The sequence below is a fragment of the Muscardinus avellanarius genome (assembly GCF_963383645.1).
Source record: "Muscardinus avellanarius genome assembly, chromosome: 16".
NCBI lineage: Eukaryota > Metazoa > Chordata > Mammalia > Rodentia > Gliridae > Muscardinus > Muscardinus avellanarius.
Genome location: NC_137802.1, coordinates 69,288,709 through 69,314,150, shown reverse-complemented (window position 1 = coordinate 69,314,150; position 25,442 = coordinate 69,288,709). Strand labels below are relative to the sequence as shown.

The window sequence follows — 25,442 nt, the reverse complement described above, 5'->3', positions numbered from 1 at the left end:
CTGGGTTCCATACCCAGTACCCCCCACAAATATAAATATATATATAGCAAGAATAAGCAAGACATGGTGGCACGTGCTTGCAATCCCAACATTTGGGAGGCTGAGACAGAAGGATTGCAGTTCACAGACAGCCTCAGCTCCTTAGGCTCTTTGCAACTAAGTGGGACCCTGTTTCAAAAATAAAAATACTAAAATATAGGGCTGGGAGTATAGCTCAGAGGTAGAATGCCCCTGGGTTCCATCTCCAGTACCTAAATAAATAAATAAATAAATAATAAGGCTGGGAGTGTAGCTCAGAGGTAGAATGTCCCTGGATTCAATCCCCAGTACCAAAAAATATATATATGTTTTAAAAATGAAAGGAAACAGGAAGTGCCTAGTCCCTTGTTGGTTTGGTAAGGTGAGGGTGCCAGTGTGTAGTGCTGTGACAGCTTGCCTCTGAACAGGATCTGTCCATCTCGCCAGGTTCCCAGGGTGCACTTGTTTGAGATGTGCATTTTCTGAATTGTGGAACTTGTATGCTAAAGGAGTAAATTGCTGCTTACCGAGAGAATTTGGAACCTCTTCTCTCCTATTTTCTTCCAGTTTAAATTAACAATTTATTTTAGTATAATAGGCATTTTATTTTTGGATTTTGTTTATTTACTTAGTTATCGGTGATTTAGTCATCTCTTAGGTGTTTGGATGAGTTTGTCCCCAGTATTCTGGAAAAGTGATTTTCTTTTATTTCTTTCCTTTTTTTTTTTTTGGCGGTACTAGGGGTTGAACTCAGGGCTTTCTACTTCTGAACTATACTCCCAGCCCTATTTTAGTTTTTACTTTGAAACAAGGGCTCACAGTATGGAGAGAGCCTCATTAGATTGCCAAGTCCTCAAATCTGCCATCCTCCTGTCTTACCTGGAAAGCGATTTTCTACCATAAGCTTATGACTAAAACCACGGGCAGCAGAGAAACGTTTTGTCATTGATAACAAGGAGCTTCTATTTTTTTTGTTGTTGTTGTAAGCTTAAGCAATTTTATTATTTCAAAGGTAGAAAGAAGGGACAAATTATAAAGCACTACATGTCAGAGCGAGACGTAGTGGAGTGCCTTGAGGGTAAGTCACTGAAGTTTTTGGATACAGAACAGTTTTTATAAAGATTTATTATCTTTTATCTTGCCTAACCAATAGTCTTCCTGACCCCAGGGCAGGTTTTATGATTATGAAGATTCACTATTTTACATCCTCTTTAGTCCTTCTATTTGCTCCTGACCTGATACAGGTGTGGGCCTGCCCCTGTTTCCTGTGCAAGCCTAGGTCTTTGTTAAGACCCAAACTGTGTTACTTGATTAACAGAGTCAGGGGTCACATGGTTCTGCCTTCTTTTTTTTGGTGGTACTGGGGGTGGAACCCAGAGGCTTTCTACCTCCAGGCTATACTCCCAGACCTTTTTTATATTTTATTTGGAAACAGGGTCTCACTAGGTTGCTGAAAGCCTCACTAAGTAGCTGAAGCTGACTTCGAACCCGTGCGATCCTCCTGTCTCAGCTTCCCAAGCACGGGGATTACAAAGTGTGCGCCACCATGTCCGGCTAACTGGTTCTGCCTTCTTTGAGGAAGACCTGTACCATCCTCCCACATCCTTGGGGAATTTTAGCCTGTCTACTAAGTTATTATGTAAACTTGTCGATAAAATATGAAGTCCCTGGGCTACGACTCTTTTGTGGTTTTTTGTTTGTTTGTTTGTTTGTTTTTTTGGTGGTGCTGGGGATGGAACCCAGAGGCTTTCTACCTTCCAGGCTATACTCCCAGACCTATTTTATATTTAATTTGGAAACAGGGTCTCACTAAATTGCTGAGAGCCTCACTAAGTAGCTGAAGCTGGCTTTGAACCTGTTTCTATCCTCCTGTCTCAGCCCCCCAAGCGCGGGGATTACAAGTGTGCGCCACCACACCCGGCTCTCTTTTTTGTTCTATCAAAGCATTTTTGCTGCCCGGAACTCTACGGGTAACAGCTGCCTCCTCCTCCCTGCATGAGTGTCTGTACCCCACCAAAGTTATTTTCCAGTACCGGCACATTCCCTAAAGTTATTTTCCAGTACCGGCACATTCCCTAAAGTTATTTTCCAGTACCGGCACATTCCCCAGCAATCCCCCCTCTTTCTTTTAACTTCCTGACACCCATCAGACCAAAGGGAATGGGGACGAAGAAAGTCAGTCTCAAGCTACTTCCATGCTGAGAGGGGTCGAAGTGGGGCCCCGGGCTCGAGGGTGCAAGGAAGTCCCTTGGGAGGGTTAGATTAGCCAATGTTTGAAGTGTCCAGCAGTTTCTGTTACGGTGGGGAAACTGTTACGCGGCCCTGTTGGGCTCCTGAAACTTACAGTGAGGCGTAGCTGCGGGTTCTTGTTCTGAGCTATGTGTAGAAAACTATAGCCCGAACTCTTGATGTAAGCTTAAATGATTTTATTATGCTGGGGCGCGGTGGCGCACGCTTGTAATCCCAGCATTCGGGAGGCTGAGACCAGTGGATCACAGTTTGCCAACAGCCTCAGCTACTTAGGCCCTCTGCAACCAGTGAGACCCTGTTTCAAAAAGAATAAAAAATAGGGCATGGGGTGTAGCTCGGAGAACAAATGCCTCTGGGTTCATTCCCCAAACCCGCAAAAAAAAAAAAAAAAAAAGATTTTATTATTATAAAAATGGAAAGAATAGGATAGAGTTAATAAAGCCCTGTACCAGAGGTAGTATAGGCGGGTGACTTGAAGTCACCCAAGCCTCTCCAATACAGAATCTTTTTATACCTAGTCTTCTGACCCAACTAGATCTGCCCCTTCTCGCAGGTCTTTTGATATGGCAGTTCCTTCCTGTAGACCTGCCTGTCTCAGACACAGACCCCAAGCCTTTTGTTATACCCTAAAATGTGTTAGTTGATTATGGTAGTCTGGGATCTCTTGAAGGCTCATGGCATCCCCCCACATCCTTGGGGAAGTTTGCTTCTCTTAGAAATGGAAAAGACCCTGCCTGGGCTTCCTCAGTTTTCTTGCTAATCACCCTTGGGGCCCGGGACTCTACAGCCCTTTCACAATATCTGCACATTAATACATTTTTAAACTCTTTCCAATACGGGTACAACTTCTATTAACTTCCACACATGTTTTTGCATACAGAATTTATTCCCTCTAATGGAATCTGTAAAGATTATGTTAATTTATTTTGGTTAAGTAGAAGAATTAATATATAGCCAGGCAAAGCGTGTTTTATTATTTATTTATTGTGGTACTGGGGATTGAACCCAGAGGCATTCTACCTGTGAGCTGTACTCCCAGCTGGATTTTATTTATTTGGAGACAAGGTCTGGCTAGGTTGATGAGAGTGTCACTACTTATTGAGGCTGGAATCCTCCTGTCTTGGCCTCCCAGGTGTAGGGATTACAGGTGCCACCATGCCCAGCCTTTATTTTTATTTTGAAACAGGATCTAGCTAACTTGTTGGAGCTGGCCTTCCTGTGATCCTCTTGTCTCAACCTCCCAAGAATTGGGATTACAGGTGTGTGCCACCATGCCTGGCTCTATAGTTTGTATTTTGATTATTTAATGGGTTCTGTTTTATAAAAAGATAGTAGAGGGCTGGGTTTCAGTGTGACAGAGTTACTCTAATCTGGGGCAGTGTTTACTTCCCTTTGAGGGTGAGCTTTGTGTGTGTTGTACTGGGGATTAAGCCCAGGGACATTCTACCTCTGAGCTATATCTCCAGACTTTTTTGCAGTACTGGGGATGGAACCCAGGGGTATTCTACCTCTGAGCTACACCCCAGCCCTATTTATTTATTTATTTAATTTATTTATTTTATTTTTTTATTTTTGGTAGTACTGGGGTTCCTAGAAACCCTTCTAACCCTGGGCTACAATCTCAGACCTATTTTTATACTTTTTTATTTGGAAACAGGGTCTCTTAAGCCAGAGAGGCTGGCTTGGAACCTGTGCGATCCTCCTGTCTCCGCCTCTCAAGCGCGGGCATTAAAAGCGTGCACCACCACGCCCGGCGTTATTTTTTATTTGAGACAGGATCTTAATGGGTTGCAAAGGGCCTCACTAAGTAGCTGAGGCAGACTGTGAACCTGCGATCCTCCTGCCTCAGCTCCCCAAGTACTGGGATTACAGGTGTGCGCCACCACGCCTGGTTTGAGGGTGAGCTGTTAAGCCTCCTCATATCACCTGCTTGCTCATCTGTACACTGAGGACTTTATGGCTGTATGGTTCTGCTGTGGCTGTGTGATATCTCTTTACTCTCTGGGATGTTTTCTTATATAATTTAATGAAAGATAGTTAACAGTTCTTTAAAAAGTGTTCTATGAAGATCCTTTTTTTGTGTGTGTGGTATTGGAGATTGAACCCAGGGGCATTCCAAGCTGCACCCCAGCTGTATTTTAAGTTTTTATTTGGAAACAGGGTTTTGCTAAGCGGATTTGAACCTTACTGAGTTGCTAAGGCTGGCTTCAAACCTGTGATCCTCCTCTCAGCTTCCCAAGGACTGAGATTACAGGCATGTGTCATCACGCTCAGCTACCAGTTTTATTATTTTTATTTTGAAGCAGTCTCACTATGTTAATAAGAGTCTCACTACTTGCTGAGCGTATCCTCAGACTCCAGTCCTCCTGTCTCAGCCTCCCAAGCTCTGTGAGTACAGGTGTTGCCACCGCGCTTAGCTAACTGTAGAATTTAAAAGGAATTCTGGGGCCGAGGCGAGTGGCTCAGTAGTAGAGCCCGTGCTTGGCATGTGTGAGGCTCTCGGTTCACTCCCTAGCTCCAGAAAGAAAACAAAAAAGCATATTTGGCCCTGAAATGATTGAAGGGAGAGAAGATACTGCCAGCTTCTGCAGTGGACTTTTTAGGTAGTAAAATGGTAAGTTTTATACTGAATAAGGAAAGGGGTTCTGTAGCCTCATCCTGAGGGCCAAGGCTCCTAGGTAGGAACGGGTGGTAGGAGGCAGTTTCTAGAGTAAGGCTGAGATCGTTTTCTTTTCTCTTCTGTAGACTGCATTTGGTCAATTTTACGGAACCCGTGGGCCTCAATTACTCCATGTTTATTCCCACCTTGCTGAATCAGGGCACTACTGCTCAGCAAGAGAAATGGCTGCACTCATCCAAAGGACTCCAGATAATTGGCACCTACGCCCAGACGGAAATGGGCCATGGTTAGTCCGCATCTGAGGGTCCGTGGGTCTACCTCAGGATTCCAGTTACACGTGACCCCTGCCATTGGATTTTTTCCCCTGCTGCTATATGTTTAGGATTTTATTTTTAAATTGTCATATCAAAATTCAGCTTCTCCTTTTTTCCTGAGTTCCCATAAATGAGTCCTGGGATATTTCTTAAAGCCTTTGTCATTGTCCTTTTATCAAGTGCTGAGCAGTTTGAGAAGTGTGTTTGTTTCAAAAGCAGTTTGGGGTTTGGAGGTATCAAAGTACCCCGTTATGTTAGTCTATATAATTATTAGACTTGGAAACCCTTCGGAAGAGTGATGGGTGCTATCTGGAAGATGCCGTTCCGCTTTAACAGAATTAGCAGGATGAATTTAGTGAGGACAGGGTGACGGCAGGTGAATGTCTTGCTCTCCCACCGCCCGGCAGCAACCCTGCAGATTGGAAACAGTCCCCCGGTTCTCTTCATTGACTCCAGTCATCTCTCCATACAGTTCTCCATACATGTCAGTGGACTTTGTATTACCAGGAAGTCTTGGTTAGATTGTTTCTTAATGCCTGGCTGCTTTTAGCAAGGTTTCCTTGTGGTCTGATTGTAAACTTGGTTTGTTTTCATAGACAAACTTTTCACTGTCTTTTTCATTAAAAAGGTAGAGGAAGGGAAGGAAGAAGGGCCACAGGAACCAGGAAAGGTCTGTTCTGTATTTGGCTGGCTGCTTTTTGAGTTGCGAGTTGGCTTAAGGGGATTCATTATCTTCCTCTTCACGGCGACTGCAGATTCTGCTCCTGAGCTTGAGTGCCAGGCACCCCCTGACACCCAAGACTTTAGCATCAGGATGCTGGTACTGAATCGACAAGTTCGAGAGCGTTCCTGAGGAGAGAAAGAACACACTGTACAGAATTCCTACACACACTTGTAATCCCAGCATTCGGGAGGCTGAGACCGGAGGATCGTGGTTCGCGGACAGCCTCAGCTACTTAGTGAGGCCCTCAGTAACTCAGTGAGACCCTGTTTCAAAATAAAGAATAAAAAATAGGGCAGGGGTGTAGCTCGGAGGTCGAATGCCCCTGGGTTCCATCCTCAGACCCGCAAAAGAAAAAAAAAAGGAAGCTACTTTTGTTATATCAGGACACATTTATTTGGTATACTTGCCTACTCAAAATTTTTAGATGAATTCTGATCTCAGTTTGTCAAGTTCTAAAAAATACGTGTGTGTGTGTGTGTGTGTGTGTGTGTGTGTGTGTGTGTGTGTACTGGGAATTGAACCAGAGGGCATTCTGTCTCTAAGCTACACCCCCAAACTTTTTTTGTGTGCATGGTACTAAGGATGGAACCCAGGGGCATTCTACCTTCAAGCTATACCCCCATCCCTATTTTTTATTTATTTTGAAACAGGGTCTTACTAAGTTGCAGAGGACTTCAGTAAATAGCTGAAGCTGTCTGAATCTGTAGTCCTCCTGTCTCAGCCTCCCAATTACTGGAATCACCAGCGTACACCACCATTCTTTTTTTTTTTTTTTTTTTAAACAGGTCTCGTTAAGTTGTAGACAGCCTTATTAAGTTGCTGAGGCTGTCCTCGAACCCGTGATCCTCCTGTTTCTGCCTCCCAAGTCCTGGAATTACAAGTGTGTGCCACAGAGTCCAGCTAGGATTTTTTTTTTTTGCAGGTCTGGGGATGGAACCCAGGGGCATTCAACCTCCGAGCTACACCTCCTGCCCTATTTTTTATCCTTTATTTTGAAACCAGGTCTCACTGAGTTGCAGAGGGCCTCAATAAGTAGCTGAGGCTGGCTGGGAATCTGTGATCCTCCTGTCTCAGCCTCCTGAATGCTGGGATTACAAGCGTGCCCACCACACGTGGCTTTTCATATCTTATTTTATTCACTCTATAATGACATTGTTTCAAGTAATATTTAGTATCCTGAGATAACTTGCTCTTTTGTTATTATGTTATCTTTCTCTCCTCCACATGAATTCAGTTTTCCCCTCTTGGAGCCTTGAAGCTTTTTTAGTTGATTTTGTATCTGCTGGTGCTGTTTCATTATTGTTGTTCACCTAAGTTTATAATGATGCTGCCCCCAGAGATGCTATTTTGATTTTCTTCTTTTTCATGTATTAATAGTTTTTCCACCAATATTGGTTGCTAGCTCTTCCATCCTTGTAGCTTGTGGAAGGAGACACTGCAGAGGCCTTTTTTCTGTTATGGTTTAAGAACTGCCTCACCAGACATGGTGGCACATGCCTGCTGGAATCCCTTGGGAGGCTGAGATAGGAGAATTGCAAGTTTGAGCCTCAGCAAATTAGTGAGGCCCTCAGCCAGGTAGACCTTGTTCTAAAATAAAATAGGGCTGGTTGGTATAGCTCAGAGGTAGAGTGCCCATGAGTTCAATCTCAATACCACCACAAAAACACACACACACACACACACACACACAAAACAAAAAATGGACTCCAGTGCTTTGTCAAGTATGAAATTGAGCCTGTTTGTTTATTTGTTTTGTTGTTTGTGGTTCCAGGAATTGAACCCAGAGCTTTGTGCATTAGTTTTCAATTACTGAACTATATTCCCAGCCCATTTTTTGGGTACTGAGCATTGAACCTAGCGGTGTTCTATCTCCAAGATACATCTCCAGCCAGGCGTGGTGGCGCACGCTTGTAATCCCCGCGCTTGGGAGGCAGAGACAGGAGGATCACACAGGTTCGAAGCCAACCACGCTGATTTAAGCGACCCTGTTTCCAAATAAAAAAGTATAAAAATAGGTCTGGAAGTGTAGCCCGGAGGTAGAAAGGTTTCCAGGAACCCTGGTACCACAAAAAAAAAAATTTTTTTTTTTTTTTGAGACAGGGTCTTGGTAAGTTACCCAGGCTGCCCTGCCCTTGTTGTCTTTGTTGTCTTTCTTGTCTTTCTACCTCAGCCTTCACTGTGCCCGGCTGTTGCTTTTTTTTGGTGGTACGGGGGTTTCTGGAAACCCTTCTACTTCCAAGCTACACTCCCAGACCTATTTTTATATTTTTATTTAGAAACAGGGTCTCTTAAGCCAGCAAGGCTGGCTTCGAACCTTTGCGATCCTCCTGTCTCCACCTCCCAAGTGTGGGGATTACAAGCGTGCGCCACCACGCCCGGCTGTTTTTAATTTTCAATAAATTATTTAAAAGTAAAAAAAAGTCATTATCATATATAATTTTTTGGCAATAAATACTTGGTTTACTTTTTCTTTTCCTTTTTTTTTTTTTTTTTTTTTTGTAGTACTGGGAATAGGGAAATTATACCTCCGAGCTACATCCCCAGCCCTACTTTTTAGTCTTTTTTTTTTGGCAGTACTGGGGATGGAACCCAGGGGCATTCTACCTCTGAGCTATACCCCTGGCCCTATTTTTTATTCTTTATTTTGAAACAGTGTCTCACTGAGTTGCAAAGGGCCTAAGTAGCTGAGGCTGTCTGGGAACTAGGATCCTCCTATCTTAGCCTCCCAAATGCTGGGATTACAAGTGTGGACCACCACACTGGCTTAGTCTTTTTTTTTTTTTTTAATTTGTGTGTGTGTGTGTGTGTGTGTGTGTGTGTGTGTGTGTGGTACTAGGGGTGGGACCCAGGGGCTTTTCTACCTCCGGTCTATACTCCCAGACCTTTTTATTTTTTTTATTTTTTTAAATCTTGTATTTATTTATTTATTTGGTGGTACTGGGGTGGAACCCAGGGGCTTTCTACCTCCGGGCTATACTTCCAGACCTATTTTATATTTTATTTGAAACAGGGTCTCACTAAGTTGCTGAGAGCCTCACTAAGTAGCTGAGGCTGGCTTCGAACCTGTGCGATCCTCCTGTCTCAGCCTCCCAAGCGCAGGGATTACAAGCGTGTGCCACCACGCCCGGCTCCCAGACCTATTTTAAACTTTATTTGGAAACAAGGTCTCACTAAGTTGCTGATGCTGGCTTTGAACCTGTGTGATCCTCCTGTCTCAGCCTCCCAAGCGCTGGGATTACAAGCATATGCCACCATGCCCGGTTTGACTTAGTCTGTCTGCCTGCCTTCCTGCCTTTCTTTCCTTCCTTCCTTCCTTCATTCATTCATTCATTCTTTCCTTCTTTTTCTTTCTTTTTGTGGTACTGGGGATGGAACCCAGGGGCATTCTATCTCTGAGCTACAACTCCAGCCCTATTTTTTATTCTTTATTTTGAAACAGAGTCTGACTGGGTTGCAAACAGCCTCACAAAGTAGCGGAGGCTTCCTGCGAACCACAGTCCTCCTGTCTCAGCCTCCCAAATGCTGGGATTACAAGCGTGAGCCACCACGCCCGGCTTATTCTTTATTTGGAAACAGGGTCTCACTGAGTAACTGAGGCTGACCGTGAACCTGCGATCCTCCTGTGTCAGCCTTCCAACTACTGGAATTACAGACGTGCGCCACCCAGCTCCTTGGTTTACATTTTAAAAAGCTGCCACTTTCTTCTGATAACGTTCTAAATTTTATCCATGTCTGAGCAATTCATAATCTTAGTTTCTGATCATAGTAGTTTTATCACGCTGCCCTGCTGACATACTTTGTGGTGCCCCTCAGCGCTCAGGATTAGTCCACAGCATACCATGATGGGCATCAGAGGCCTTTCCTGCTGCAGGTGCAGTCTGATTGCTAAATAGCCTCCTATGTGAGTGCTATGAAAGTGCTCAAAGAAAAGGGCCGCTCCAGGATTCAGGGGAGTTCTATCCCTTCAAGTCCTGGGAGTATGGATATTTTTCTCCCTAGACACTCATCTTTTTTAGGCTGGGGGAGGAGGAGGAAGGCACAGGAGGTTGGGTCAGGCCCTTGAGTGTACTAAGCACTTCCTTTACCACGGAGTTCCCGCCACCCCAGTCTGCCATCCGTCATTTATTTATTTATTTATTTTTTAATATTTTGTGGTACAGGAGAACCAGTATATTTTATATATTTTGAGCTCCAGGATATTTTACCTCTGAGCTCAACCCCCAGCCCTATTTTATTTTATTTAATTTATTTATTTATTTATTTATTTTTATTTTGCGGGTCTGAGGATGGAACCCAGGGGCATTCAACCTCCAAGCTACACCCCTGCCCTATTTTGTATTGTTTATTTTGAAACCGGGTCTCACTGAGTTCCAGAGGGCCTCACTAAGTAGCTGAGGCTGTCCATGAACCGTGATCCTCCGGTCTCAGCTGCCCGAATGCTGGGATTACAAGTGTGTGCCACCACGCCCAGCGATTTTTTTGAAAGTCTTGCTGAGTTGCTGAGGCTGGCCATGAACCTGAAGTCCTCTTGTCTCAGCCTCCCAAGTGCTGGGATTACAAAGTGTATGCCACTATGATCCCTGGATTGAACCCAGGGGTGTTCTACCTCTGAGCTACACTCCCAGTTCTTTTTTTTTTTTTTTTTTTTTTTTGGTGGTACTGCAAACCCTTCTACCTCCGGGCTACATTCCCAGACCTATTTTTTATATTTTTATTTGGAAACAAGGTCTCTTAAGCCAGCAAGGCTGACTTTGAATCAGTTCGATCCTCCTGTCTCCACCTCCCAAGCACGGGGATTACAGACATGTGCCACCATGCCCGGCCCAATCCTTTTTCATTTTGAAACAGTCTTGTGAAGTTGCTAAGGCTGGCTTTGAACCTGCGATCTTCCTGTCTTAGCCTCCCAAGTACTAGAATTATAAGTGTGCTTCTCCTCAACTGGCTTATATGTTCTTATGAGGATTTCAGCTTTTGATTTTTTTTTAAATTTAATATAATTTTATTTGGTGGTAGGGGATGAACCCAGATTAATGAGAGCAATATGGCATTGATTAATTGGGAGCTGGAAGTTAAACAATGCCAGTGATATGGAAAAGGTGAAGGTTTATAGGACTGTAATCTGCACTTAGAAATAAATCTGCACAGAAGTCTAGGACGCCTGAAAATTGTGAGTGAGAAAAAATGACCCGAGAAAGTGGAGTAAGACAGAAACCGAATGTTTATTGTCATCAGTGGAAATTGGTATATAATTGTGATGGAGAGTTTGTTATGTATCATTCTGTAATTTGTGATTACTATGCTCTTTACTAGAAATTGCATGTCTTTTTGATTATTGAAATAATTGGGATGAAGAGCACTGTCCGTTTTTGTATTTCTTTTTTTTTGTGTGTGTATGGTACTGGGGATTGAACCCAGGGCTTTTCCACCTCTAAGATATACCCCCAACTCAATTTTATATTTTGTTTTTTGAAACAAAGTCTTGCAAGATTGCTGAGTTTCCCCCAAAACCTGTGATCTTCCGTCTCAGCCTCCCAAGTACTAGGATTACATGCACCCACTCTCATGCCAGCTAGTGTGTATTTCAATAGAGCATGGCTGAATCTTTGACATAATTAATCTGAATAAAAAGGTCATTTACATGAGGAATATGGATCTATACTGGATTTTTTTTTTTTTTTTTTTTTGTGGTACTGAGGTTGGAACCCAGGGACTTTTCTACCTCCGGGCTATACTCCCAGACGTATTTTATACTATATTTGCTGAGAGCCTTACCAAGTAGCTGAGACTGGCTTCAAACCTGTGGGATCCTCCAGTCTCAGCCTCCCTAGCGCTGGGATTACAAGCGTGAGGCACCACGCCTGGCTTGTTTTATTTATTTATTTATTTATTTATTTATTTTTGACAAAATATCCCAACCTAGGAGCAGAAGCATTATTGAAATAGCATTTAGGAAAAACTTCAGTCTTGGGGATCATATCGGTACCCCAAGAGAACTGTGATGTTCTCCTGTCTTTTTACCTAAAAATAAATCTTTGTTCTATTTAAATTCTCCAGTCTACCTGGGCATGGTGGCGCACACCTTTAATCCCAGCTATTTGGGAAACGGAGGCAGGAGGAACACAAGTTCGAGGTCAGCCTTGGCAACTTAGTGAGACCCTGTCTCAAAATAAAAAGGGCTTGGGACATAGGTCAGGGGTAAAGCACCTCTGGGCTCAATCTCCAATGCCAAAGGGGAAAAAATTCTCCATTCTACACCATCTTTTCAAATTTTTCATTTCCTTTGCTTTAATTGCCAGGCTGGAGTCCTGCCTTGTACATGGAGGCAGTGCTGCATGGCTTTGGGAGTGGTAGCTGTTGCTGCTATAGTCCTTGCCAACTTATGGTGGAAATTTTTCAGGAGTCATAAAGTAATACAGAAAGAGGCAGTGCTCCCATCCGTGAAGAAGTGCCCACCAATCAGTCACACTTACAGAAGGTTTTTTTTCCTTCCTTCGCTCTCTCTGTTCACATTGCTGACTCTTTCACACCTGATGGCACTTCCCTCAACGCCCGTCCTTGGTATCACCCCGAAGCTTTGTGCACCGAGGGCGGCCTGAGCCTTTGGACCTTCACTTGGGCATGTTTCTGCCCACCTTGCTTCACCAGGCCACCGCAGAGCAGCAGGAGCGCTTCTTCATGCCCGCCTGGAATCTGGAGATCACTGGCACTTATGCCCAGACAGAGATGGGTCATGGTACCGTGCGTTCAGTCTACCTTCTGGGCGGGGTGGGCTCTGCCACCGGACATGTTCGGAGGGCCCTGGGAACCCTGGGCCATTCTTTCTCTGAGCCCCCTTTTTTCTTTTTGAAATACGGCCCGCTAAGTTGCTGAGTCTAGTCTTGAATCTGTGATACTCCCGTCTCAGCCTCCCAAGCACTGGGATTATAGGCATGAGCGACTGTGCCCAGCATCATAGTGATTTTCTTTATTACATATACTTGGCATTGAATTTAGGGGGTTCTATTCTACCTCTCAGCTACACCTCTAACTCATTTTATATTTTTAATTCTGAAACAAGGTCTTGCTTAGTTACTGAGGTTGTCCTCAAACCTTCAATTCTCCTCTTTCAGCCTACCGAGTACTGGGGTTTTACTTACTTTCAAACAGGGTCTCACCAAGTTGTGGAGGACCCCACTAAATAGCTGAGGCTGGCTGCAAACCTGCAATCCTCCTGATTCAGCCTTCCAAGCAAAGCATGCACCGCCATGCCCAGCCTTTTATTTTTTATTTTCGTTGATAAGGCCTTGCTAGGTTGCTGAGAGTCACGCTGAGTTACTGAGGCTGCCCTCAAACCTGGGATTTTCCTCTCTCGGCCTCCCAGTTACAGGTGTGCACCACCATGCCTTACTGATTTTTTTTTTTAATGGTTCCTCTTCAACGGTCAGAAATGACAAGTCTTGCCTGACTTACCAAATGAACTTTCAAGCTTGTTCAAGTTGGATAGAATCTGTGCACATAGAATCTGAATCCATCTGTTTTCTTCATTCTGTCTATTTATAACTGGTACCTAATGCACTTTTACAAATCCCGGAAGAATACCCATTAATACTATGTGTGCGCTTGGGCATGCTTAAGGGATATGAGGAGCTCATAATAACCAAAACGTGCAACATTTTATGCCGTCAAGTTACCTGTGCCTTGGTCGGTAGTGAAATGTTCTAAGGTGCCTTGGCCAGAGGTCGGCAGAATTGACAAGCCTTCCTGGCAGCGGCTGCCGACTGCCTCGCAGTGCCTCTCTCTCCTCCCCACCCCACCGCCCCTGCACTCAGGCGGGGCTGCAGGTGGCGGCTCCTCCTGCCCGCCGAGGCCCGTCTCTGTCTCCGCTTGCGCTTACTTCAGTTCTGCCCACTTTTTTTCTACTCTGCAGTTTCAGAAAACCTGGCGCCGTTTGCTTGGTTTGTCCTGGTTCCGTACAGCTGCCTCTTCCTCGGCGCTGAGTACTGTTTTATAGCATTTGCACGAGACTCAGTGCAAAATACTCTTCAGTTCACTTGTGCACCTGAAAACATTTTGTCTTTACTGTTCTATTTAATATGCTGTTTTCTTCTGTGCAAAGCTTCTCTGGTGAAAGGAATCTGGTGGGGCTAGGGCTGTGAGTTCTGTTACTCAACTTGGAAGTTTCTAAATGTTTTAAAATCTATGTGTTCAGTGAGATCCAACATGACCAAAGTAGTCTGTTAAGGGGCCTGAGCATTTGCCTCGAAGAGTGCCACTAAGACCATTTTTTAATCACTTTTTAAAAAGAATTTGGGCATATTTATGCTAGGGTTTAAAACAGAAGTCCTGCCGGTCATGGTGGCGCACACTTGTAATCCCAGCATTTGGGAGGCTGAGACAGGAGGATCATGATTTGGGGCTAGCCTCAGCTACTTAGGCCCTCCGCAACTCAGTGAGACCATTTCCAAATAAAGGGATTGTAGCTTGGAGGGCATCCCAGGACCTGCAAAAAATAAAATAATAAAACAGGAGTTCCCAGCCATCTCCAGCAAGCACGTAAAGCTGGGAACCCTTCCTCACCACACACGTGAACAGCTGGGACTGATTGAAGGCCTGGCATTAGAAATCTGCAGGGTGAGCCGGGTGTGGCGGCGCACGCTTGTCATCCCAGCACTTGGGAGGCTGAGACAGGAGGATCCGGGTTCGCAGACAGCCTCAGCTACTTAGCGAGGCCCATTGCAACTCAGTGAGACCCTGTTTCAAAATAAAGAATAAAAAAAAACAGGGCTGGGGCATAGCTAGGAGGTAGAATGACCCCGGGTTCCAACCCCAGTACTGCCAGAAAAAGAAATCTCCAGGGTGACTGCAGACCTTAATATTGGACTTTTAGAAGAATGAATATATATATATTTGTGTGTGTGTGGCACTATGAAACCCCAGGGGTTTTCTACCTCCGGGCTATACTCCCAGACCTGTTTTATATTTTATTTGAAAACAGTGTCTCACTAAATTGCTGAGAGCCTCACTCAGTAGCTGAGGCTGGCTTCAAACCAGTGCAATCCTCCTGTCTCAGGCTCCCAAGAGCTGGGATTACAAGCGTGCGCCACCACACCCGGCTAGAAGAATTTTTTTTTTTTTTTTTTTGGTGGTACTGGGGTTCCTGGAAGCCCTTCTACCTCCGGGCTACACTCCCAGACCTATTTTTTACATTTTCATTTTGGAAACAGGGTCTCCTAAACCAGTGCACGCGGCTGGCTTCGAACCTGCCCGATCCTCCTGTCTCTGCCTCCCAAGCGCGGGGATTACAAGCGTGCGCCACCACGCCTGGCTGGCTAAAAGAATTTTAAAAAGTCATTCTTCCAGGTCTTATTCCTCATAATGATATACTTTTCTAAGTTATTATTTTTCGATCTAGCAGTCATTCTGAAATAAATTCTTAGTTTATAAAAACTTTAGCTGAAGTCTCTTCCTATCATATTACCTTAGTCTTCTCAGTAACAGAATATCAAATAAGGGTGGCGAGCACAGTACACACAGTTGACCTCGGCACACTTGAAACTTAAAGGTGGGCTTAAAAGGGGAGTCAGCTTCCCTGTTAAATTCATACACTGCAATATTAGGAAAATGTGGTTCCAAACTGCCCTTTCATTTCCTTTTGTTGACTAAAGCTACAAATCCACTCATCAGATACAGAAATGGAACATTCTTGATGCTGACATTTTTAGCCTAGTGGGAAACTGACTGTATAGGAAATTAATAATCTTGGGTACCAGCCATTTGTACCTTATCTATAAATGTGTTGTTAAGGTTAGGTTTTGATTGTCTCTGAGATGCTAGAGCTTAAAGGGCTGGGCAGGAAATTTTAACTGTTTTTTTTTTTTTAACTAATACTTTATCTGAGACGAATAAATTTATTTCCTTAGGAACTCATCTTCGAGGCTTGGAAACCACTGCCACATATGACCCCAAAACCCAGGAGTTTATTCTGAACAGCCCTACAGTAACCTCCATTAAGTGGTGGCCTGGTGGTCGTAAGTGAATTTTTTTTTTAGCATTTGTTGAATGGTGTGAAGATTTATTAAGAGATTGAATTTAGAATGTGGACTTTATATATTTATATATCTTTTTTTTTTTTTTTTGTGGGTCTGGGGGTAGAACCCAGGGGCATTTGACCTTCGAGGTACACCTCCTGCCCTATTTTTTATTTATTATTATTCTTTATTTTAAAACGGGGTCTCACTGAGTTGCAGAGGACCTCACTCACTAAGTAGCTGAGGCTGTCCTTGAACCACGATCCTGCGGTCTCAGTCTCTCAAATGCTGGGATTACAAGCGTGCACCACCATGCCCGGCTAAAAGCTTTTTTTAAATGAACAATTGCTTTGCTGAAATTCAGCGTTCTAATAAATAATGAGTTTTTCCGGAAGCAAGGTATGACTCACGGAAGAGGCTTTCTGGACACTTTATTGCTCTGGCTTATGTCTGCCATGCGTTTCCCCACCTCCTTGTCCGGCCCTTTGAAGGTGCGAGCATGCCTGCTCACTTTTCTCTCCTGCTCCTTTTGATGTAGTCGGGAAGACTTCGAACCACGCTATCGTCCTCGCCCAGCTCTTCACACAGGGGAAGTGCTATGGGTTACACGCCTTCATTGTGCCCATCCGTGAAATGGGGACTCACAAGCCCTTGCCAGGTGAGGAGCGCTCCTCGGATGTTGAGGTGAAAATCAAACTCGTCACTTTGCCTTAGCAAAAAGTGCCGGCCATAACTCGCGAGGAGGCGGGGAGGGCGCAGGCATCGAAGAGCGGAAGCACCTCATGTCTCGTGTGTCTGTGGCAGGTATTACGGTTGGAGACATTGGCCCCAAATTTGGTTATGAAGAAATGGATAACGGCTACCTGAAGATGGACAACTATCGTATTCCCCGAGAAAACATGCTGATGAAGTATGCCCAGGTACACTGGACAGCAGCCCGGTCGGGGTGCCGGCGCGAGGGCCGCCGACGGCGGGCTAGGAGAGGCTGGCCTTAGGACGTGATGGGTTTCTCTTCTTTTTACTTCTGATGCTTCTTTGACTGTGTTGTGGAATTGAAAGGAGCTGGCAAGCATGAAGAAAACAGCCTGGCTCGCTCCACCTGCCGTTCTCAGCCTCTTTTGTGCCTTAAAATCATTCACCTGGAGGGCCTGTTGAAACCCAGATTGCAGCCAGCAGTGGTGGGCACGTTGTAATCCCAGCACTTGGGAGGCTGAGACAGAAGAGTCGCAGGTTCACTGCCAGCCTCAGCTCTTAGTGAGGCCCTCTGCAACTTAGTGAGACCTTGTTTCAAAATAAAGAATAAAAAATAGGGCTGGGGGTGTAGCTCGGAGATAGAATGTCCCTGGGTTCAGTCCTCATAGATTCAATCCCCTAGGTTCAATCAATCAATAAATCCCAGATTGCCAGGCCTCCTTGCCCCAAGATTTTTTTTTTTTTGGTTGGTACTAAGGTTGTAACCTAGGGGCATTCTACCTCTAAGTGACACGACCAGCCTTATTTTCTATTCTTTTTTGTTTGTTTGTTTGTTTGGTACTGGGAATGGAACCCAGGGGCATTCTATCTCTTGAACCACATCCCCAGCCTATTTTATTTATTTATTTATTGGTGGTACTGGAGTTCCTGGAACCCTTCTACCTCCAGGCTACACTCCCAGACCTATTTTACATTTTTATTTGGAAACGGTCTCTTAAGCCAGCACAGCTGGCTTTAAACCTGTGCGATCCTCCTGTCTCCGCCTCCCAAGCGTGGGGATTACAAGCGTGCGCTACCACGCCGGCTTTTTTTTTTATTTTTATGAAACAAGTTCTCACTTAGTTATGGAGGGCCTCACTAAGTAGCTGAGGCTGGCCACAGACCTGTGATCCTCCTGTCTCAGCCTCCCAAATGCTAGCATGCACTACCACGCCCAGCTCTACCCCCAGAGTTTTGTTTTGTTTTTTGTGGTGCTGGGGGTGGAACCCAGAGGCTTTCTACCTTTGGGCTACACTCCCAGGCCTATTTTCTATTTTGTTTGGAAACAGGGTCTCACTAAGCTGCTGAGAGCCTCACTAAGTATCTGAGGCTGGCTTCGAAACTGCAATCCTCCTTTCTCAGCCTTCCAAGTACTGGGATTACAAGTGTACGCCATCACATCTGGCTCCCCCAGAGTTTTTGATTCAGTCTTTTTGTGTGTGTATGTGGTGCTAGAGAGATTGAACCTGGGAGCATTCGACCTCCAAGCAATACCCCCAGATCGATTTTTTATTCTTTATTTTGAAACAGGGTCTCACTAAGCTGCAGAGGGCCTCACTAAGTAGCTGAAGCTGTTTTTGAACCGTAATCTTCCTGTCTCCGCCTCCCAAGTACTGGGATTCCAAGCTGTGCCACCACGCCTGGCTGGTCGGCTTTCTCGTCAGACTCTTCATTGTTTTCCTTGCCGCACAGGAGCTTTTTAATTTGGTGCCATCCCATTTATTGATTCTTGGGTTTTATTTTCGGGGCTTTGGGAATCTTCTTGCGGAAGGTTCTGACTTAGTAGATCAATGTAAGGATTGAGAATATATTTCAGACAGCTGGGCGTGGTGGTGTATGCCTGTAATTTTAGTGCTTGTGAGGCTGATAGGAGGATCACAAGTTCAAAGCCAGCCACTCAGCAATGTGGCAAGACTGTTTCAAAATAAAATAGCCTGAGCGGTAGGATGCCCCTGAGTTCAGTCCCCAGGGCCAGACAAGCTGCCTGGTCATCACCGCTGCCTCTCAGGAGCTCTCTGGAGGACCGCCGAACCACTGGACTTCACAGAAGGAAGCACCAGTCTCCCGTTGCTCTTCCAGGTGAAACCAGACGGCACGTACGTGAAGCCCCTGAACAACAAGCTCACCTATGGGACCATGGTGTTCGTCAGGTCCTTCCTGGTGGGAGAAGCAGCTCGGTCTCTGTCCAAGGCGTGCACCATTGCCATCCGATACAGCGCCGTGAGGCACCAGTCTGAAATCAAGCCAGGGTGAGGGATGGGCTCAGACCTGAAGGCCTGGTTTTGACCCTGTTTAGGCGTTAGGATCCCCAAATATGCAGAGAAGATGTGTTGGCCATGCAAAATTAGCATTGAAACAGGGTCTCACTGGTTTGATGGAGTGTCACTACTTGCTGAGACTGTCCTCGAGCCTGAGATCCTCCTGTCCGAGCCTCCCAAGTACTGGGATTATAGGCGTGTGCTACCATGCCTGGCTAATTTCAGTTTCCCTATTTGTAAAATGAGATCATGATAGTAGCTATTTTACAGGATCTTTATGAAGATTAAATACGTTAATATATCAAGGCACTTAGAACCTGGCACATAGCAAGTTCTATGTAAGCATTTACTTACTATTGTTATCTTTTTGTCTATATAATATAGTGAACCAGAACCACAGATTTTGGATTTTCAGACCCAGCAATATAAACTCTTTCCACTCCTGGCCACTGCCTACGCCTTCCAGTTTGTAGGCGCATACATGAAGGAGACCTATCATCGGATTAATGAGGGCATCGGCCAGGGGGACCTGAGCGAGCTGCCTGAGGTACGTGTGTGCTCTCATTCACTTGATGGAGACCCTCCTTCTTTATGTTTGCCTGTTTGGATATGTTCAGAAGTTGTATGTTTGGACTTAATGAAAGATATCGCAAATTCTTAGAATTCTTGCTGATTGAAAGTAGATCAGATGAGACAGGAGGATCACAGTTCGCGGACAGCCTCAGCTACTTAGTGAGGCCCTTTGCAACTCAGAGACCCTGTTTCCAAATAAAGAATAAAAAATAGGACTGAGGTTGTAGCTCGGAGGTAGAATGCCCCTGGGTTGCATCCCCAGTACCACAATAAAAGTAGATCAGATATGAAGATACGATTTTTAATTATGTGGGTTTTGTTTTAAATTTTTAATCATAAGTATTAAATAAGGTTGGTCATTTGTCAATCAAAGGAGTAAACTTTAGGCCAGTCACAGGTGACTGTTTCAGTTGGCATGTGCAGTGTCTGGGGTTTTATTATTTATTTATTTATTTATTTAAAAAATTTCTTTTGAAGATTTAAAGAAGTTTATTAAAAAGATAGAAACACAGAAAATAGAAATACAGAAAATAGTTACAGCCCCATGCCAAAATGGCATGAGGGGGAAGGGTGGCCCGGGCCGACTCACCACTCCCCTAGTTTTTTTTTTTTTTTTTTTTTGGGGTGGTACTGGGGGTGGAACCCAGGGGCCTTCTACCTCCGGGCTACACTCCCAGACCTATTCTATATTTTATTTGGAAACAGGGTCTCTTAAGCCAGCCTCAGCTGGCTTCGAACTTGCGCGATCCTCCTGTCTCAGCCTCCCAAGCGCGGGAATTACAAGCGTGCACCACCACGCCCAGCAGTGTCTGGGGTTTTAGTGTAGGGAAATATAAGAGGCTACTTAGGGAAATGTGGGTACAGTTTAAGAGAAGGTCGTTACATTCCAGAGAAAGGGTCTGGAAGTGGGAATTGGCCCACAGTGCTGGGTCTGATGGTGACGGTGCCATTGGAGATGTCTGTTTCCCATTGGAGCAAGGACCCCGGGCGGCCAGCGCCCCTTCTCACTGCCCGTGCTTGTCCCCAGCTTCATGCGCTTACCGCCGGGCTCAAGGCTTTCACCACCTGGACAGCAAACGCTGCTATCGAGCAGTGTCGGATGGCTTGTGGTGGGCACGGCTATTCTCATAGCAGTGGCATTCCAAACATCTACGTCACGTTCACCCCGGCCTGCACCTTCGAGGGAGAAAACACCGTCATGATGCTACAGACGGCCAGGTGAGAATGCATGCGTGTCTCCTGTTGGCTCTGGTCTTTTTCAGAGGTTCCTGTTGCCACCACATGCACGCGTACATTTGTTTCTGAAAGGCGTAGTTTTGCTTCCGTCCTGCTTTCACTGTTTTTATCTGTGGTCAGATGTAAAAGATACGAAGCACCTGTGGACAGGGCCTTGCGTTGTTTCAAAGCAGAGTTACTGAAAGCACATGTCCTGGTGGTTTCTAGGTTTTTGATGAAGAGCTATGACCAGGTGCGCTCAGGGAAGTTGGTGTGTGGCATGGTGTCCTACTTGAATGACCTGCCCAGTCAGCACATCCAGCCTCAGCAGGTGGCCGCCTGGCCAGCCGTGGTGGACATCAACAGCCCTGAGAGCCTCACTGAGGCGTACAAGCTCCGTGCAGCCAGGTGAGCGCGCCCCGGAGCGCTAGGGAGCCCGAGAGCCCATGGGCCTCAGGGCCCAGGCGGCGAGACAGCCATAGGTAAACTGGATCGTGCTCGCAGCTCTGCATGTGCTTTCATTTCTTAACAGGTTAGTGGACATTGCTGCGAAAAATCTTCAGGCTGAAATGAGTCACCAGAAAAGCAAGGAGGTGGCATGGAACCTGACCTCCGTTGACCTGGTCCGCGCGAGCGAGGTCGGTGGCGCCCTCCCGGTCTCTGCACCCACTTACTCAGTGCCCTGGTCAGTGTGTCGGGGGCTTGCCCCAGCCCCACTGTCTTGTTTCCTTCTTATTTAGGCACACTGCCACTATGTGGTAGTCAAGCTGTTTTCAGAAAAACTCCTCAAGATTCAAGATAAATCTGTCCAAGCTGTCTTAAGGAGTTTGTGTCTTCTGTACTGTCTCTACGGAATCAGTCAGAAGTCGGGGGACTTTCTTCAGGTCAGTATTTTCTAAGTCTTTTTTTTTTTTTTTGGTGGTACTGGGGTTCCTGGAAGTCTCCTTCAACCTCCTGGCCACACTCCCAGACCTATTTTATACTGTTTTATTTTTGGAAACAGGGTCTCTTAAGCCAGCGCAGCTGGTTTCAAACCTGCGCGATCCTCCTGTCTCTGCCTCCCAAGCTTGGGGAGTACAATCATCACCAGTTTTATAGTGTTGTGTATATAAATAGATGCCTACACACATACTGCACTATTCTGGTTTATTTCAGGGGAACATCATGACCGGGTCTCAGCTCACCCAAGTGAACAGGCGCATCTTGGAGCTGCTCGCCGTGGTCCGCCCCAATGCTGTGGCTTTGGTTGACGCATTTGATTTTAAAGATTTGACTCTCGGCTCTGTTCTTGGTCGCTACGATGGGAATGTGTATGAAAACTTGTTTGAGTGGGCCAAGAAATCCCCGCTGAACAAAACAGAGGTAAAAAGAATGATTCCCCCTTCTGTATTCACGTCCTTCTGGGGAGCCCTGGCTTGGAAGCCAGGCCTCACCCGCTCGCCAGGCAGCGCCCTGCGCTGGGCCACACCTCCAGCCCCCGAGATCCTCCTCAAATCTGAGGCTGGAAAGCCCCGAAGGCACTGCGACCCCTTCTGCTACTGACAGGCTCAAAAAGTACTGACTTATTTCCACACCAAACAGGATTTTCTCCCCCCCCCCGCCCCCCCCCCCAGGTCTGGGAATGGAACCCAGGGGCATTTGACCTCCGAGCCACACCCCCTGCCCTATTTTTATTCTTTATTTTGAAACAGGGTCTCACTAAGTTGCAGAGGGCCTCACTAAGTAGCTGAGGCTGTCCGCGAACCGTGATCCTCCGGTCTCAGCCTCCTGAATGCTGGGATTATAAGCGTGCGCCACCACACCTGGCTTATTTGTGTGTGTGTGTGTGGTACTGGGGATAGGACCCAGGGGCATTCTACCTCCAAGCTACACCCCCAGCCCTATTTTTTATTTTTATTTTTATTTTTTTGCCGGTTTGGGGTGAAACCCAGGGGCATTTGAACTCAGCTATACCCCTGCCCTGTTTTTTTTATTCTTTAATTTTGAAATAGGGTCTCACTAAGTTGCAGAGGGCCTCACTAAGTAGCTGAGGCTGTCTGCAAACCGTGATCCTCTGGTCCCAGCCTCCCGAATGCTGGGATTACAAGCTTGCGCCACCATGCCCGGATTTATTCTTTGTTTTAATTAATTAATTTATTTTCTTTGGCAGTACTGGGAATGGGATGCAGGAGCATTATACCTCTGAGCAATACCCCCAGCCTTATTTTTTATTTATTTATTTTTATTTATTTATTTTTTTTGCGGGTCTGGGGATGGAACTCAGGGACATTCGAACTCCGAGCTACAGCCCTTGCCCTAATTTTTATTTATTTATTTTTATTTATTTATTTATTTTTTTGGTGGTACTGGGGGTGGAACCCAGAGGCTTTCTACCTCTGGGCTATACTCCCAGACCTATTTTTGGAAACAGGGTCTCACTAAGTTACCGAGCCTCACTAAGTAGCTGAGGCTGGTTTCGAACCTGTGTGATCCTCCTGTCTCAGCCTCCCAAGTGCGGGGATTACAAGCGTGCGCCACCACGCCTGGCTTTTATTATTTTGAAATCGGGTCTCAATAAATTGCGGAGGGCCTCACGAAGTAGCTGAGTCTGTCCGTGACTGCAATCCCCTGGTCTCAGCCTCCCGAATGCTGGGATTACAAGCATGTGCCACCATGCCTGGCTTTTTAGTCTTTTTATTTTTATTTTTTAAATTTTATTTATTTTTTTGGTGGTACTGGGGTTCCTGGAAGCCCTTCTACCTCCGGGCTACACTCCCAGACCTATTCTCACATTTTTATTTGGAAACGGGGTCTCCTAAGCCAGCGCGCGCAGCTGGCTTTGAACCTGCGCGATCCTCCTGTCTCTGCCTCCCAAGCACGGGGATTACAAGTGTGTGCCACCACGCCCGGCCTAGTCTTTTTATTTTTGAAACAGGGTCTCACTGAGTTGTGAAGGGTCTCATTAAGTAGCTGAGGCTGGCCTTGAACCGTGATCCTCCGGTCTCTGCCACCCAAGTGCTGGGATTACAAGCGTGCGCCACCACCCCTGGCTTTATTCTTTAAATTTGAAACAGGGTCTCACTGAGTTGCAAAGGCCCTAGTAAGTAGCTGAGGCTAAACAAGGTTTTAATTTACTAAAATACTTAATAATAAACATTTCAAACATACACAAAAATAGAATAGTATAATGCACTTCCATGTAGTGTGTGTGTGTGTGTTACTAGGAATTGAATACATGGGCATTCTACCTCTGAGCTATACCCCTAGCCATGTTTGTTGTGTTTTGATTTTTGAAACAAGGTCTTGCTGAGTAACAGACTCTTGCTACATTGCTAAAGCTGTCTTCTAACCTGCATCCTTCTGTCTCAGCCTCCTAAGTACTTGGGTTACAACTGTGCACCACCACACCTGGTTAGGATCTCTCTTAAATTGCCAAGGCTGGCTTCAGACTTAATATTTAATATTCTCTGGACTCAGTACTGGGATTACAGGTTTTTTGGGTTTTTTTTGTTTTTGTTTTTGTTTGGTGGTACTGCGGACAGAACCCTTCTACCTCCGGGCTATACTCCCAGACCTATTTTATGTTTTATTTGGAAACAGGGTCTCTTAAGCCAGCTCAGCTGGCTTTGAATCTGCACAATTCTCCTGTCTCCGCCTCCCAAGCACAGGAATTACAAGTGTACGTCACCACGCCCAGCCTCCCCAGCCCTATTTTTTATTCTTTATTTTGAAACAGGGCCTCACTAGATAGCTGAGGCTGTCTGCGAACCGCAATCCTCCTGTCTCAGCCTTCCAAATGCTGGGATTACAAGCGAATGCTGGGATTACAAGCGAATGCGGGATTACAAGCGTGCCCACCACGCCCGGTCGCAGTGTTTTGTTTTGAGACCCAGTCTGACTGTTGCCTAGATTAGTCTTCAACTCATGGTCTCAGGTGACCCTCCTGCTGGAGCCTGTCAGCCAGCTAAGACTATTGGCATGCACTGTCACACCCAGCTCATCAGATACTTTATCCATAGACCTTTCAATACATAACTCTAAAATAACCACAATATCAGTCCCTCACTTAAACAGATTAACCTATGCACGGGGCATGGTGGCACACGCTTGTAATCCCCGTGCTTGGGAGGCAGAGACCGGAGAATCGCGCAGGTTCGAAGCCAGTCACGCTGGTTTAAGAGACCCGGTTTCCAAAAATAAAGAAGTTGGTCTGGGAGTGTAGCCCGGAGGTAGAAGAGCTTCCAGGAACCCCAGTACCACAAAAAAAAAAGAAAGAAAGAAAGAAAAAAATTAAAAAAAAAGAGAAAAAAAAACAGATTAACCTATAATCCTAGTACTTGGGAGGCTAAAAGAGGATCGCAGATTCACTGCCAGCCTCAGCTACTTAGTGAAGCCCTCTGCAACTTAATGAGACCCTGTTTCAAAATAAAGAATAAGAAAAAAAAAACAGGGATGGGGGTGTGGCTCAGAGGTAGAATGCCTCTGCTTCAATCCCTAGTAACACACACACACACACACACACACACACACACACACAAAACAAGACCGTTTCATAAAAAGGGCTTGGGAATTGGCTCTGGGTTCGCCCCCCCCCCCCAGCATGCACACGCCTCTCCAGATCCAACCCCCGACCCACACATACGGTGTGCTCTTTTCCATGGCAAGCTCTAACAGTATTTCTTCTCTCTCCTTTCCCTACAGGTCCATGAATCTTTCCACAAGCACCTGAAGCCGCTGCAGTCCAAGCTCTGA

At 45.6% G+C, this 25,442-nt stretch overlaps 1 protein-coding gene across 3 annotated transcripts in view; it reads left to right on the top strand.

Annotated features, from left to right (window-relative positions):
* ACOX1 (acyl-CoA oxidase 1) overlaps positions 1–25,442 on the top strand; it is a gene marked incomplete at both ends in the record, with an annotated part of 28,916 nt that extends 3,474 nt beyond the window's left edge. Inside the window, 12 exons of one of the 3 annotated variants that reach the window (XM_080712848.1) lie at positions 12,499–12,659; positions 15,826–15,933; positions 16,472–16,591; positions 16,738–16,853; positions 18,745–18,914; positions 19,308–19,470; positions 20,524–20,714; positions 20,940–21,119; positions 21,244–21,349; positions 21,452–21,595; positions 21,867–22,073; positions 25,392–25,442. In XM_080712848.1, the coding sequence (XP_080568974.1) occupies positions 12,499–12,659; positions 15,826–15,933; positions 16,472–16,591; positions 16,738–16,853; positions 18,745–18,914; positions 19,308–19,470; positions 20,524–20,714; positions 20,940–21,119; positions 21,244–21,349; positions 21,452–21,595; positions 21,867–22,073; positions 25,392–25,442 (1,717 nt within the window). Of the gene's footprint in view, positions 1–5,013; positions 5,175–12,498; positions 12,660–15,825; positions 15,934–16,471; positions 16,592–16,737; positions 16,854–18,744; positions 18,915–19,307; positions 19,471–20,523; positions 20,715–20,939; positions 21,120–21,243; positions 21,350–21,451; positions 21,596–21,866; positions 22,074–25,391 lie in introns of all 3 variants that reach the window. The other 2 variants (XM_080712846.1, XM_080712847.1) reach the window with 2 other exon arrangements.